The sequence below is a fragment of the Myotis nattereri genome (genome assembly GCF_964212035.1).
Source record: "Myotis nattereri genome assembly, chromosome: 5".
In the NCBI taxonomy this organism is placed as follows: domain Eukaryota; kingdom Metazoa; phylum Chordata; class Mammalia; order Chiroptera; family Vespertilionidae; genus Myotis; species Myotis nattereri.
The window spans coordinates 102,208,539-102,223,580 of NC_138080.1; the positions used below are offsets into that span (position 1 = coordinate 102,208,539).

The 15,042-nt window shown below is 46.4% G+C and overlaps 1 protein-coding gene across 3 annotated transcripts in view; it reads left to right on the forward strand.

Moving 5' to 3' along the window:
• The window catches only part of TENM2 (teneurin transmembrane protein 2), a gene marked incomplete at its 5' end in the record, with an annotated part of 1,189,887 nt that overhangs the window by 996,168 nt on the left and 178,677 nt on the right, over positions 1–15,042 (forward strand). For all 3 annotated transcript variants that reach the window (XM_081092171.1, XM_081092173.1, XM_081092172.1), the window contains one exon: positions 3,472–3,594. In XM_081092171.1, coding sequence (XP_080948297.1) covers positions 3,472–3,594 — 123 coding nt within the window. The remainder of the gene's footprint in view (positions 1–3,471; positions 3,595–15,042) is intronic.

Sequence of the window (15,042 nt, forward strand, 5' to 3'; positions counted from 1 at the left end):
GATTCCGGTCAAGGGCATGTACCTTGGTTGCGGGCACATTCCCAGTGGGAGGTGTGCAGTAAGCAGCTGATTGATGTTTCTCTCTCATCGATGTTTCTAACTCTCTATCCCTCTCTCTTCCTCTCTGTAAAAAAATCAATAAAAATATATTTTTTTTAAAAAGAAAAGAGGTGGGCAAAGTACGTGCCACCTGGTCACGGCCCACATCTGAGTTCAACAAGATGAGAAAATAGAACCCCCTTCAGGAAGGGGTGCTGAGTATAGAAAGTGGTCACTCACCAGTCACAGTGAGATTGTCCTAAATTGCAAGAAAGAGACCGTGTTTGCTGAGATCCTACTGCAAACCAGAATTTGTCACCAGACCACTGGGACACCTACCACTGTAACCCTCCTTGGATTCCAAAGTGCCCCTGTGATCAAACTTCACAGGCGCCCGTTTCCTGGCCAGTGAAAGGGGGATTGTGGTAGTTCGCCCCTCAAATGTTAGCCATGAGTCCTAAGATAATGTCCACAGGAAGTCTCCTCCGGTGCTGGCCACAGAAGGGCTTCAAGGACGGACCACCGGTATTAGCATACTAATAATCAAATAGCTTCTCTTTGCAGACTCGTCCGTATCGCTGCCAGCACTATCTCATCCCATCCTTTCCACCTCTGTGTTAGGTTTATTTATAAGAACATGCCGACCTACAATCCAGCCCCTCCATCTTCCCCCATGGGCATCACCTGTTCTGATAAACACTATGGAATGCCTTCCGTGTGTAGGGCACTTGGCGAGACCTGCCAGGGGACAGATGCTTAACCCCCACTGTCCCCAAGCAGCCATTATTCCACCTGTAAAGGGAAACCTTTACAAAGGGGGAAGCAGGAGTTTGACTCCTGGTTCTCAGCCCCAGCCCCAGAGCAGATCAGTAGCCGAGTAAGAAACACAGTTCTCATTAGTCAGGAGACTCATTCACTTCATAGCTCCCCTGGGTCTTTATCCTGAGGACACGCCAGCCCATCCCCACCGTTGTCTTACTCAAGAAAGAGAAAGAAGAACTGATCGAGAGAAAAAAATGTGTAAACAAAAAGCCTATTTCAGACCCTGCTGCCCTCCCCCCAAAAAGAAACAAGACCAGGTGGTTATACCCCTACTATAATTCTCACTTATTTACTTAACATTCAATGGAACAACAGGAAATATGCCCAAACTTGAGTCTCATTTTTGTGGGATTGCCTCTGCTGGGAGGACAGAGCTGATCTCGGCAGATTTCGCTTCTCCGTCTTACTTGCTGATCTTTTCTTTGCGCTTTTGGGAGTTGTCTGAGAAGTTACTTGCGTTCTGACTCTAACCCTTCTCACCCCATCTATAGTTTCTTGTTTTCAAAATACTTTAAAGAGAGAGAGGGATGCTATGCAACCCAAAATGTAAAGGGAGGACAGGTGTCTTTGAAAACAGCACAGTCCCCAGAATGCCCTGTTCCCACGCAGGCGGGTTGGGGTGCCCTTCACTCGCTGTGCCCCCAGAGCGAGCATGGCAGTGTGTTCTGCGTGGGGTGGCAAGACAGAGTCCCGCCAGAGGGGAGCAGTTTGGACAAGAGTTTTCATACCAAGGGGGCCCTGGGGAGGTTGCCATCGTCCTGGAGCCACCTCTTCCTTTTACAGCTGTGAAAAGCAACGCTTGGTTAGGCCTGAGCCCCGGTACACCTGCTACGCCTGTCTGTGTCTGTCTCAAAGCACAGAAACCCTCCACAGAACCACATCTCTGGGGCCGCCCTGAGCTGGCTCGAGGCGAGCCCTGATAGCCCAATCATTACATTTTTTAAACCATTTTAAAATAGCTAATTCTTTGGTGCCCTTCGCCTTGTAATTACAAATCGGAAGCTGTCATTACCTAGAGGCACCCATGATTCGTTCCCACTGCCTCGCCTCTGTGCCGTGAGAATATGTCATGACTCCAGGCAGTAGGATCTGGTCTCCTCGAGTAGCGACCTCCGTGTAAAGGATACACTGCAGAGGAAAATTAGGTGTTACCTGGATGGAAAGTGTGAGTAAATGTCACTTATTGGTATTTATCGTCTCAGAGAGTTGCAGCAGAGGGCCTTGCACTTCAGAGTAATGTCTGAAACAGCACATGGTTCCTCGTGGGGACCGCGGGTGAGAAAGAAGCCGCTATACGTACAGGGACACCTTGCCACCTTATCTACGGCCATCAATCTGTATTGTTGGAAGATAGGTTTTTAACCTTAATGGGAGGCAGCCCGACTTGAAGTGGTGGCAAGGCCTGCAGAATTAATTGCTGTGTGAACAGTTTCCTAAGCATTGTTAATTGTGTTTCCTGCGGCTAATTGTTTCTCCCGTCCCTGCATCATCCCTGTCACCGGCCCTTTCTCTCCTGCAGCGCTGGACACATAGCAACAGCGTCAGCCTGTGTCCGGGTTGAAATGCCAGACAGACGTGGCGCGATGATTGTCTGAATGGGAAATGTGTAGGGAAATGAACTCCTTATTGATTTGCAAATGAAGCATTTCTGAGCCGAGCAGGGGCTTGGAAAGGACGCAGGTTGTTTAATCGGAGGCAGTCAAACAAAGCCCCTAGAAGCCACAGAGATGGGGGCGGGGGGGGGGGGGGGGCGTTGGCGAGGGGACGGGGCGGGAGGAGGAGGGGGGAAGAGTTGAGTTTGCTAATCTAACTGGGAAGTGGGGAGATGGGACAGACAGAGGGACGAGGAAGACCAGAGGAAGCTGGATTTGTGGTTTGGGGTACACATTGAAGTAAAGCAGGACTTGTGCATACGTGCTTGTCTCCTGAGCAAAGAGAAGAGGCTGTGCCTGGGACCTCTCGTTCACGGTGGTCAAGTGTATGGGTTGTTGCTTTGTTTTGTTTTGCTTTGGGCAGGGTGGAGGGGAGAAGAGGAATCGTGATGTTTTCAGAAAAGGGCCCCATGCCACCATCACACCCAAGCTTTTTCCACGATGGGCTGTAAAGTATTCACTTACCACGAATAAGGTGGACAGGAACCATATTTTTAAAGTTTGGAATAGTTGGGGGTGGGCTGGTCCCATCTCAGTAGCCTCGTCTTGAAACTGACATTTTGAGGGACCTCCTGGTCAGAGCCCCTGGACCCCCAGTCTAACAGCACCTGCATCCAGAGCGTGGGAAAGCCGGGTATGACCAGCGGCGCCCTGCACAGCGGTTCCAAAGGGGCATCTCCTCTTTGCAGTGGTGCCACTTGGGAGGTCTGGGCTGTTTTGTCCTCCCTCCTCTGGCCTCCACGGGGACCTCTCCACCTGGGGCTGTGAACAGCAGCAGAGACCTAACACCCAGAGCTGTGCTTTCTGTATTAGCTGTTCCCTGGGCCTGGGGCAGGCTACTTTGGAACTGCAGCTTCCTTAAAAGGCCAAGACTTGGAGAGGACACCTGGCCCTCCCCCTTGACATTTGCATTGCTGAATTATCTGTTCATATTCTCACGGCTTTGTCTCTCCCGCAGCAATGCATCTGCTTGGACTCAACTGGCAACTCCAGCCGGCAGATGGACACACCTTTAACAATGGGATCAGGACCGGCTTACCAGGAAACGATGATGTGGCAACGATGCCATCTGGAGGCAAAGGTGAGGTTACAGCTGCCGCTGGCCCTCTGGAGGTCACAGGAATGCTCAGAGCTCCCACCAGCTGGTTAATCCAAATCTGGGAAGATATGCAAAATGAGAGAAAGGGGGCAGAGAAGGAGGGGGAGGAGGGAGCATCGCCTTCCGAGGTGCCCCTGTTCAGAGCTGTTTGCTGTTCCTGTCTGTTGGCTGTGTTTGGCTGCAGCCGCTGGAGCTGGCAGGGCGCCTGCTTGGAACAATGTGCATACCTGTGCTATCTTCAGCCATGGCAGCTCTGCAGCGCCTGGAAAGCATCCCGAGGCCTGGGCAGAGCGGCAGCCAGGCAGCAGCAGGAGAAAGTCCTTCCTGGTGGAGAAAGCCCAGCGGAGGGAGCCCTCTCTTGGGGATAAAGGCGCCCCCCCCCCCAAGGGAGGAAGCCCCAACAGGCACAGCCTGGCAGATAGACTCAGACTCAGAGCAGCTGGGCTTTAGGGGAGAATGAGGAGTTTCGACAATTGGGGAGCCAAGCCTCTCTACTATGAACAGTGAAGGGGACAATGGGAATGTTTACTGAAGCAATCGGGCAACGGTATTCTTGCAGGGAAAGAAAGGTGCTAGCCAGAAGCTAAGAAGAAGAGGAAACAGCTCCATGGGCAGCCACGGACCTGTGGGACAGGCTAAAACTATTATTCTTGCACCATCTTTTCTCTCTCTCTCTCTCTCTCTCTCTCTCTCTCTCTCTCTCTTTTGAGTTGTGTAGCCCTTTATTGGCAACTAAAGTAGAAGGAATGTGCTGTGCAACACAGGTAGAAATGGACTATAACGGGGGATTTGTTATATTCAAACTCAGATCGCTTACAAATGCACTTTATTCAAAAGCTTCCACCTTTAAAAAAGAAAAAAAGGACTCCAGCAGCCAGTGGCATCATTCAACTAGCTGAATCCGGAGGAAATCACAGACGGGAGGGTTTCTCCAGACACAGAAATTCTCACTCTGCCTCAGCACACATAGGCAGTGCACCCCCATGTTTCTTAAAATACCACACAGGGACATTTCAAAGATGGGAATGGAACTAACGTTTATTGGGCTCCTATTGTGTGCCAGGCTTAGCAATGCGTACCTTCGGCAGTTCTAAAGGGAGGAGAGATTATCTCGGAGAAACTGAGGCCCAGGAGGTTTGAGAAACTTGCCCCACATCAAATAAGTAGACAGGTACAAACCTGGACTCGGATCTGTGCCCTGGTAATCTGTAGGCAAGCTTGCTGGAGTTTTCCTTAAATCAGCTGTTTTCCACAGAGAAGTTTCCAGAATTCAGCCTCCCTTACAGGTGTGTGTTCGTCAGCATCCCAAGATGCTAACGTTGCTGGAATTTTTCTCCCTGGCGCTGTCCTAATGCTTAGAGTGTGACTTTTGGTCTTCTTATCCAGTCTTTAATAACTGCTCTACTCATCTATCCTAATCATAACCCTAAATTACCTTTAAGTAAGCATGAACAAGTTTTGTCTGAGGATGAAATTATATGCTTTCCATTATCAGGTAGCTAACACGGCACCTAAAGATGAAAAGTAGACTTGGCCTTGACTGATCATGCCCTCCCTTCACTGACCAGAAAGCTCCAAGCTACGTGTGTTGGCCTCAGATTCCATCTCTTCACCTCCAAGACTTGAGACCACCTGCAATTTTGGTTTCTTTAAGACTGGTTTTCATTTTTGCCCACCAGGGGACACTTGGCCATGTCTGAAGACCTTTTTTTTTTTTTAATCCTCACCAGAGGATATTTTTTTCATTGATTTTTAGAGAGAGGGAAAGACAGAGAGAAATATCAATGTGAGAGAAACACATCGATTAGTTGCCTTCTGCACGCGCCGGGGCCAGGGAGGAGCCTGCAACTGAGGTACATGCCCTTTACCGGAATTGAACCCAGGCCCCTTCAGTCAGCAGTCTGACGCTATATCCATTGATCCAAACCAGCTAGGGCTGAAGACATTTTTTTGATAGTCACAGTTAGAGTAGGTGCAATTGGCATCCATTGGGTAGAGGCTGAGATGCCATTGGACATCCTACAATACACAAGACAGGCCCCTCCCATCCAAAATGGCAACCAAGATGCTCCTTGAGAAACCCGGCTTTGGGGGTCTCTCTTGTATTTTACCCACGAGTGTCCTTGGATCTACCTTCACATTTGTGAAGAATGCAGAATACATATTCGAAAATGGATAAGCATAGTCTACCCTCAGGCACAGAAATGTCTATTAAATGTATGTACATTCTGACATCATATACAAAGTCTTTTCACTTACTGTCCTTCATAAAAGGGGACCCCTGATAGGCATTGACTTCTGTGAGTTAAGATCAGCCATTCCGCCCATTTGTGATTAAGCCTGAACCTCCCACACCAGCTCAGGCAGGCACCTCCCACAGAGAGTGAGTCCTACATGGGAGCGTGGGGTCTCTAAATCACCAATGAGGAAACACTTTCCATGGAAAGACCAGAATTTTTCCCCTCAGATGCAATAGGCTTCTGAAAATGTTTTGTAATTCGTGTATCATCACCAGTTCAGCTGTTTCCAAATGAGTTATGAGACAGGTAAAAATGGTTGCCAAATCATTGTCCAATAAATTTTGTCAGTAGGACTCTTATGAAAAGGGGTGAGAATTTAAAATTGCTTCCAGTTGATATAAAACTCTGAGCACCTCATTTTTGAATACCAAAACAGTACTCTTCTGATGACTGAAGATATCAGATCCCTTCTTCAACTTGCTGTAAAGTTTGGTTTTATAAAACAATTAGGCCCTAGCCAGTTTGGCTCAGTGGATAGAGCATCGGCCCGAGGACTGAAGGGTTTTGGGCATGGACCTCAGTTGCAGGCTCCATCCCAACCTGGTCGGGGTATGTGCGGGAGGCAACCAATCGATTTGTCTCCCTCACATTGCTGTTTCTCTCTATATATCTCTTTCCCTCCCTTCCACTCTCTCTAAAAAATCAGTAGAAAAATATCCTCCAGTGTGGACTTAAAATATATGTTTTTTTAAAAATGATTAAATAAAACAATTAGACAGGTTTTCCTTTTTTCACACACGGCTAGCTCTTTTAGAGAAAGTGACTTGAGGTTTGAATTTCTTTCCGCAGTGACCTCCCTCACTCCCACTCCCCAATTCTATACATTTAGCTCACCCGAATCAATGCCAATAGACTGCTTTTCCAGTGTTTCAAAGAGACAATCAGGAACTATTGGCAATAAGTTAATTAAATAACACCCCCTCCATTTTGGGTGGTGTACAACAATCCTTCCCTCTGCTAATGTTTTCACCAAAAACACCACACATGGCCAGGGAGGTTAATCTTATTAAGCAATTACTGGGTAAGGATCCAGCAGCAGCAAATTGAAATGTAAGCAAAACACGGACATGTGAGTCCCATCTACGATGGCACATCGATAGAGATTTCATTACCTGGTCTTTAGGAGTGTTTACATTTCTCAGATTTGGAAAGAAATCTAATAGACAGCGCAGCCTACACACTCTGATATGTTAGTGGAAACAAAGCACTTGATTAATTAGTTAGGAGAGTGTGTTCTTTGGCCCTTGTCTTCCCATTTCCATTTGTTGTTGCTCGTGGCTTACTTTCACTCCGTTCTCTCTTTCAATTAAACCTTCATGGGGTTGGTGGTTGGGTTTCAGATCAAGAAAAGGGAGCCCACACACTGCCAGAATCACTCACCATCTCGTGTGTATTTCTGTGTTAAGAGGAATGAACTCATACGTCTTCATTACGCGAGCTTGGAGCACGTTTTCTATAGAGCTGGGATTAGAGAAGCCTTGAGAACAAAGATTCAATACAGTGTTCTGACCTGGTCAGATAGCATAAGGGGATCCAGTTTGATTGGCTGGGCCCAGGGGCAACGTGCACAAGAGCTTTTATAGGGCACATCATAGGTAGCCAATTTGCTCATTGGTCTTAAGAAAGAATAAGTTCCCCAGTAGGATTTCATGGATCATTCTGAAAACCTATCGCTCACTTTAAATGTAAGGTGTCCTTTATATGAGAGGTCAGCAAACTGCATCTTGTGGACCAAATCTGACCAGCTGCCTGTTTTTGCAAATAAAGTTTTATTGGAGCACAGCCATGTCCCCTCATTGCCTGGGGCTGCTTTTGTATCACAGCGATGCGGTGAAGTAGTTGCAACAGAGACTAGATTGAGGCCCACAAAGCCTAAAAACACTTACCATGTGGGCTTTTACAGAAAACGTTTGCTGACTGCTCTATGGCATTCACAAACCCATTTCTACTTTTCTTGGTCTTACCTGGAACGACACAAATAATAGGAGGCTAGGAAGAAGAGATCAAATTCCCAATATTTGAGTTTTCTCTTCTTGACTAGAGTGGGGTATAATACTATCTTGGTGACTTTGCACGAACAGGCCCTCTCTCATATAGGACTCTGCCGTGGTGCAGCTGGGCATAAACATCAGCTTCGTCACTTGGCAGCTGCATGAATTTAAGTAGGTCATGTCCTCCCTCAGCCTCTGATTCCTCATCTGTGAAATGGGCCCCCCTCATGAGCACGCTGTCCAGCAGAAATGAGACAACCCTTGTAAAACACGGTCTGCAGGATCCAGAAATTAATACGAGATCCGTGAATATTAGTTGTTGTCGTTGACATCTTATAGCTGGTGCATTGAGCAAGCCTCTATGGGCTGCCACTTCTTATGAGGGGCTGTATTTTTGTTTGTGTGTTTGTTTGTTTAAGTTAGTTTTATTGATTTTTAGAAAGAGAGGAAGGGGGAGAGGGAAAGAGAGAGAAACATCGATGTGAGCACCAAACATTAATCAACTGCCTCCTGCACACCCTGCACCGGGGATCAAAACCACAACCTGGGCATGTGCCCTGACCAGGAATTGAACTGGCAACCTTTCAGTGTGTGGGACGAACCCCAGCTAATTGAGCTACACTGGCCAGGGAACATGCTATATTTCCCAAAAGCAAAGTCTGCCTTCAGAATGTCATAATAGACAATCATGCTGCATCATCCTTTTTTTTTTACCTTCTGAGTATTCTAATGAACCCAAATGAAGACTTCTTCCCAGACGTTTGCTTGACAAGGTCCGTGGGAAGCAGGAGGGCCAGTATGCTGGCCAGCCTGCCATGGTGTTCCTTGTCTTGCTTCAGCCTGAGTCCCATCGCTGCCAGCCTGTTTTAAGCCCCACCATTCTCAGTTTATAACTCAGCTGTAAACATTTATTTGTGCCTGGAGCACATTTCTTTCCTCCCCTTTGAAAAAAAATCAGAATTTCCAGATGGTATGCAAGTTGGAAGAAAAATGGCAAAGACTGTTATGCTGTTTAGAAACATGTTTTTCTACACTTGCCCTTTCAGCAGAAACTTCGTAATGATTTTTACTAGTTGGCTTAATGCACGGGACTAGGAGCCAGATTAGCAGGGAGGTTGGTAATTCCTCCTCCGGCTCTTGTCAGCCTCTCAGTGAACACAGCTCAGGGTTTCAAAATGATCACTTCCCTGCATGAGGCCTTTTCAAAGTCGGTGAAGTCCCCAGAAGGGCGAGGGGTCATTGGGTTGGAGCCAGTCATTACGACGACGGTGCGTGTCTCGTGGAAAATAGACCAATAGCCTATGCACCGACACAGCTCCCCTCGCTTCGGAGGCCATGTTCTACCATTGTCACAGATGGGTACCACTTACGTGTGTCACGTGGCTAGATTTAGCTTCCGATTGTCACCTGCAACTTAGTTCTAAGTTGCATAGTGTGTGCTATACCCAGCAGCCTTGTGACTTGGTGTGGGTATTAATAATGAGAGCCGGGTCCCTCCCCACCACAGTGGCCCTCTCGCCTTGGTACTCTTCTCTTTTGGGGTTGCCTTGCACATGCAGGGGCTGGTGTCTGCTCTCTGCATGGATGCACACCTTGTTGTATCTTTGTACTCAGCCCAGGACCTGGAATACAGTCAGCATAGTGGTTAGATAGGTGAGATTCGGTATTAGTCAGACACGGCTGTCAGTCCTAGCTCTGCCACTTAAGAGCTGTGTAACCTTAAGCAGGTCACTTTGCTTCTGTGGTCCTCTCATCTGAAAAAAAAAATGGGGGAGGGATCACAAAGGTGTCAGGAGATTACATGGCAAATAGTCACCCCTCAATAAATGTTAGCTGCCATAAGTCATATGAGTGAACTGAACTACAGAGCAATGCAGAAGCAAGACCACCTGAACAGCCAGATGTATAACTATCTATTGACCATTTGTATGCCATAAGCATCTATAGACACAAGTGGTGAATCTTTTTTAATTAAATTCAAAATATCATGGCAGTTAACTGGTTAACACTCTCAGGGACAAAGAGTTGGCCATTTTTACCTAAGGTGACAAACTGAGGTTTCTAAAGATCTAAAGGCTACGTACTTTCATAACATCCTTCAGTGCTCAGCGCCCCAAGCACTGAAGGATTTTGTAAAAATCATTATTGCCGTGGGATACCGTGACTACCACCACGGGAGCAGTGACACTCGGAACGGAAATCTGTCCGTGACGAATGGCCAGCCAGCGGCAGGGTGGAGGACGACGGGCTACTGGGGCCGCGGAAGAGCTAGAATCCAGGGCAGTGAGCTAATGTCCTTAGGAGAACCTTTCCGCCCATCTCTTGGTTAAACAGAACCCTCAGATGGTTGTCCTGATTCCCCAATAAATGGAAACAAGGTGTAATGTCTGAAGCAATATTCTGAATTCAACTTTATTTGCAATAGATAAAAATATGTGAGGCAGAATAATCTGCAAGGCAGATTTACGCCAAGGTGCCTCCGGAGTTCGGTTAAGTTCAGGAAGTATGAAGATGAGGCTTCATTTCCCCGGTATGATAAGGAGGCCATTCCCGTTATCTCTTGTTTGGGGAATAGTCTCGCTGTTCCCATAAATGAATTATGGCAACGTTTCCTGAAATGATTAGCTCCTAATGTGGCTATGGAAGGCTGTCGATTTGCTCGGCATCAGTCTTATTTAACTGGTTGGGATTTTAGGTACATGTTTCTGAAATAGGCAATAGCTTCCCATTTACACGGGCAATCTTCCGTGGAGCTATAGAGAGAGGTGGGCTCTGCTGTGAAATTGATCATTAGAGTGTTTGCTCCTAAAAACCCAGAAATCTCATCTTTAAGCTGGAGATGAACCAGCCAGAACGATCGTGTGTGAAGCATCTGCTTCTTAGGGCCAAATGATCATCATCTCCACTTGTCACTTTGAGCTCACAGACAGAGAGAAAAGTTTGCCGCAGAAGCCACAGCTCCGGGAGGTGTGGGCTGGCCTGCATCCTGCTTGCTCACAACCCAAGGAGGGCGGCCAGACTTTCGCAGAGTAGCTGCCTGGTTCCTCCTCTCCTGAGGCTGCCAACTCAAGCCCAGCCTGAATCCATGGGACTCTGGGCTGCAGGCTGCCTGGATGAAAGATGATGGGAATGTGACATAGACCCCAATGATGTTGACCAAAGATTACCTTGCACTATCATAGATGCTCAACTAATATTTATTGCATGAAAGTATGAATGAATGAATGACCCACCTAACATTGCTTTGGACACTCATGAATCATTGCTAAGTAAATGAAATCTGGCTATTTGTCACTAACACAGGCTGCACAGAGGTAGTACCTACCAAAAAGCAGCTAGAATACATTTCAACGCCTGCAGTTTGGAGCGAATGAATTTGTGACTTTGTTTTCTGGGGCCATAGCACCTTAATTCAGATGAGAGTCCCTCCCTGTCTGCAGACATATTGACCACTCATTGTATATTGATTTGGGCGGCTTTGGAAAATGATGGCCTGTATCTTTAAGGCCCACCCTGCCCCTTGGCCCTCTGTAGTGAATTATGCCTATACTAGGCAGCCTATATTTTGAATTAGACCATCACAAATTGATCCTCCAAATCTGGGATCGTTACAGTGTTTTTAGGTAACACAGCAACAGAATAGAAAGATGTAGCAGCACCTACAAGTCAGGTACGACATCTATTACCCTAATTACTCCTCAGAAGGAGCCCATTATACAGATGAGCAGGTAAACTCAGAGAGGGCAGTGAATAGCCTGAAGGCACACAGCTCAGAGTTGTCAGCACTGGGATTCAAGCCCAGGTCTGACCATGGCTGTGTCACACTGCGTTCTGAGGTCTCAGACATTCCCAGTGGGAGGATGCCCTCCCTGGAGGTAAAGGTATAAAACTCAGGACTTCACTTCCTGTCCCTCAGTGGCAGCCTGTTAGGGACCAGCCGTGTTTGTGGTCCTAGAACAGCTGGCTCAGCTCAGGAGTGGGTCAGTTTGTGGGAGAGTGGTAGCCTGGCCTCTGCTGCTGCCCTTGACCTTAGAGGCAGTCCAGACCTTCACTCCTGGACACTGGGGGACAGTTACTGAAATGGTTCCTGACACTCTGGTGGCAGCAATTGGCAAAAATACCTTTTCTATGTCTTCTGAGGCAGTATTTACTAAATAGGTATTTTTTTCTCATTGTTCTTAAAATTACAGGGGTTATACAACTCATTGTAAAGATTTTTTTAGAAATATATAGAAAAGGTCTTTTCTCTTTTACTATAAAGAATATTAGTGTAACAATTGGGAAATTTGAATAAGGTCTGTAAATTAGACAAAGCATTGTATCAGTGTTAATTTTCTGGTTTTTATAAGGATACTAGAGGCCCAGCACACAAAACTGTGCGCGGGTAGGGTCCCTAGGCCTAGCCTGGGGTCAGGGACATCTTCCACCCGCTTGCCAGTCCCCAGTCCCGCCCCACTGCTGCCACCCATCCTGGTTCCCCATTTGCCATCCGGCTATGATCAGAGCCTGTGGGCCGGGGGGAGGGACCGAGAGGTGGTCAATGCACCTCATAGCGACTGGTCGAGTGGTTGTTTTGGTCATTATGCCATTATGGTCGCTGGTATTTTATTACATAGGATTTTACACAAAAGATAACTAAGAGTTTGCTCATGATTTTTCAAAAGGATCCACAAGGAAGTTTCCTTTAAATGGTAAATATTCCCATAGAACTTTCAAAAGGTAGTTGTGTGTGTGTGTGTGTGTGTGTGTGTGTGTTTAAGTCAGTTTACTTGCAACTGTGCACAGTGAGTCTTCCTTAAGGCACTCATTTCACCCAGTAATCACAGGGGTTGGGTAAAAATGCCCATCAGACGGGCAGGCCACTTGATTCAGTTCAACAAGCGTTTCTAGAGCCATCATGTGTAGCTAGTGCAAACCACAGAGAACCCGGAGATGAATTCGCAGGTGTGCCTCACCACAGGGAGCTCAGTGTCTCGTAAGAGAGACTTGGGAAGGTATGCAAAACCAATCCTAGTACCTACAACAGGTGCCGTGGTAGCGTTAAGTGTAGCTATGGAAATGCGGGAAGAACCTACTTTTCTGGTGGGGGTGGGGCTGTAAAGGAAAAGAGAGCTTCAGTGTGAAGGTGAACTGCATCTTAATTTCAGTGCTATTCAATAAAGCAGGTTTTTCAATAAAATAAGCGAATCAATCAAGTAATCACTTCTTAGAGGGTCCAACCAAAAATCAGTAATGGAAAGAGATGATTTCTAATTTTAAGCTTGTTCCATAGTTGTTTTGTTCAATTTCATAAGTGTACCCTCCCCTCTCTCTCGGTACACAGATAAATAGACAAACATGTATACATATCTACACATATACATGTGTACAGACATATAGATCACACTCACGGTGTTTGTCTTTTAGAAAATCCTTTACTCTGTAAAGAAAGCCAAATGCTTTCACATATAGTTTTTCATTCTTTTATTTAATTCAATGCAGCTAGCTGGCATTTATTTTACTATGATTGTGGTCTAGGAACTGTACCAAGCCCTGCTTTGTGTACTTCTGTTTGTTACTCCCACCCTGTGAGATAGCCACTCTTATCATTCCTGTTTTATTAAAAAAAATAAAAAAAAATAAAGACTGGAGGCCAAGAGAGGGTAAGCAAACTGCTGCAGGTCATCCATCAGGAAGAACCAGAGTCAGGATTTGAACCCAGTTCTGCCTGGCTGCAACACCTGTACTTCATTGCCCAGGGGCACTGCCTCCTTTGGTGGGTGGGACATGAAGAAGGGGAGCACCTGAAACCCTAGGGCAGTGGTTCTCAACCTGTGGGTCGCAACCCCTTTGGCGGTCAAACAACCCTTTCACAGGGGTCGCCTAAGACCATCCTGCATATCAGATATTTACATGACGATTCATAACAGTAGTAACATTACAGTTATGAAGTAGCAACGAAAATAATTTTATGGTTGGGTCACAACATGAAGACCTGTATTTAAAGGGCCAGAAGGTGGAGAACCACTGCCCTAGGGGGACGTGTGACACCTGAGAAGGCAGCCTGCAGTCACAGGTGGTGGCAGCTAACTTACTGAAGTCGGTGTCCTGAAGTTAGGGTCTAGTAAAAGAAGTGGGTCTCACTGATCTCAGAACCAAAGTCCCACAGCTCCGTGTCCAGGCCACTCTCTGCACACCTGACATTCTCAAACTCCACTGAGGTTTCAGTGGCAGAGTAGTGGCTCGTCATGCTGACTTCCTGCTTCTTTTTCATATCCTGTCATGATCCCAGCAACCCCGAAAGCCCAGCAGACATAAAGGAAAGCCCTTCTTATTAAGCTGAAAGATGAATAATTTCTTTAAAATTTTTTATTTTTATCGACTTTATTGGGGTGATATTGGTTAATAAAATTATATAGGTTTCAGGTTTACAGTGGTATAATACATCATCTGTAGATTGTATTGCATGTTCACCACCCAACGTCAAGTCTCCTTCCACCACCATGTGTCCCCCCTTTACCTGTTTCTTCAACTTATTGCCACACTATGATTGCTGGGGTTACTCTGGGTCACTCTCCAACGCCCTTAAACTGTTCTTCCTCTGGGGCCTTTTTTTTACTACATTTCTTCCTCACTGGTTCATTTTAACATAGCCCTTCCCCCCAAAAGGCCTTAATTTGGAGGAAAGGCAGGGGGTCTATCTGAAGCAGCATTTTACATACAAATTAGTTTCCAATTTATAATCAGAGCTTCTGATCAAATGGTGATAATAAGTGTTTCCCCTGGACTTGTCACTACTTTAGCAAAATAAAGATTACACTTAGGCTTAGAGCCTTACAGATAATAATAATGATGAGGAAAGCTAATTTTTATTTAGTATTTACTTTCTGCCAAAATTATTCTAAAAGCTTCCCGTGGACTGACTTGCTAAAGCCTCATAGCAATCCTGGGAAATGAATAATAATAGTGTTCCAACTGTACAGATGAGGAAACTGAGGCAGAGAGAATTGGTACATTTACCAAGGATCAAAGCTGGGTTTTGAACCAAGAGAGTGTCAGCCCACCTCTGCTCTTACATATTACACAACACTCTTCCCCCTACAGGCAAGTATTCCATGTCTGTGAGCCAACATCCAAATGCTCGAGGAACAAGCCGTCTA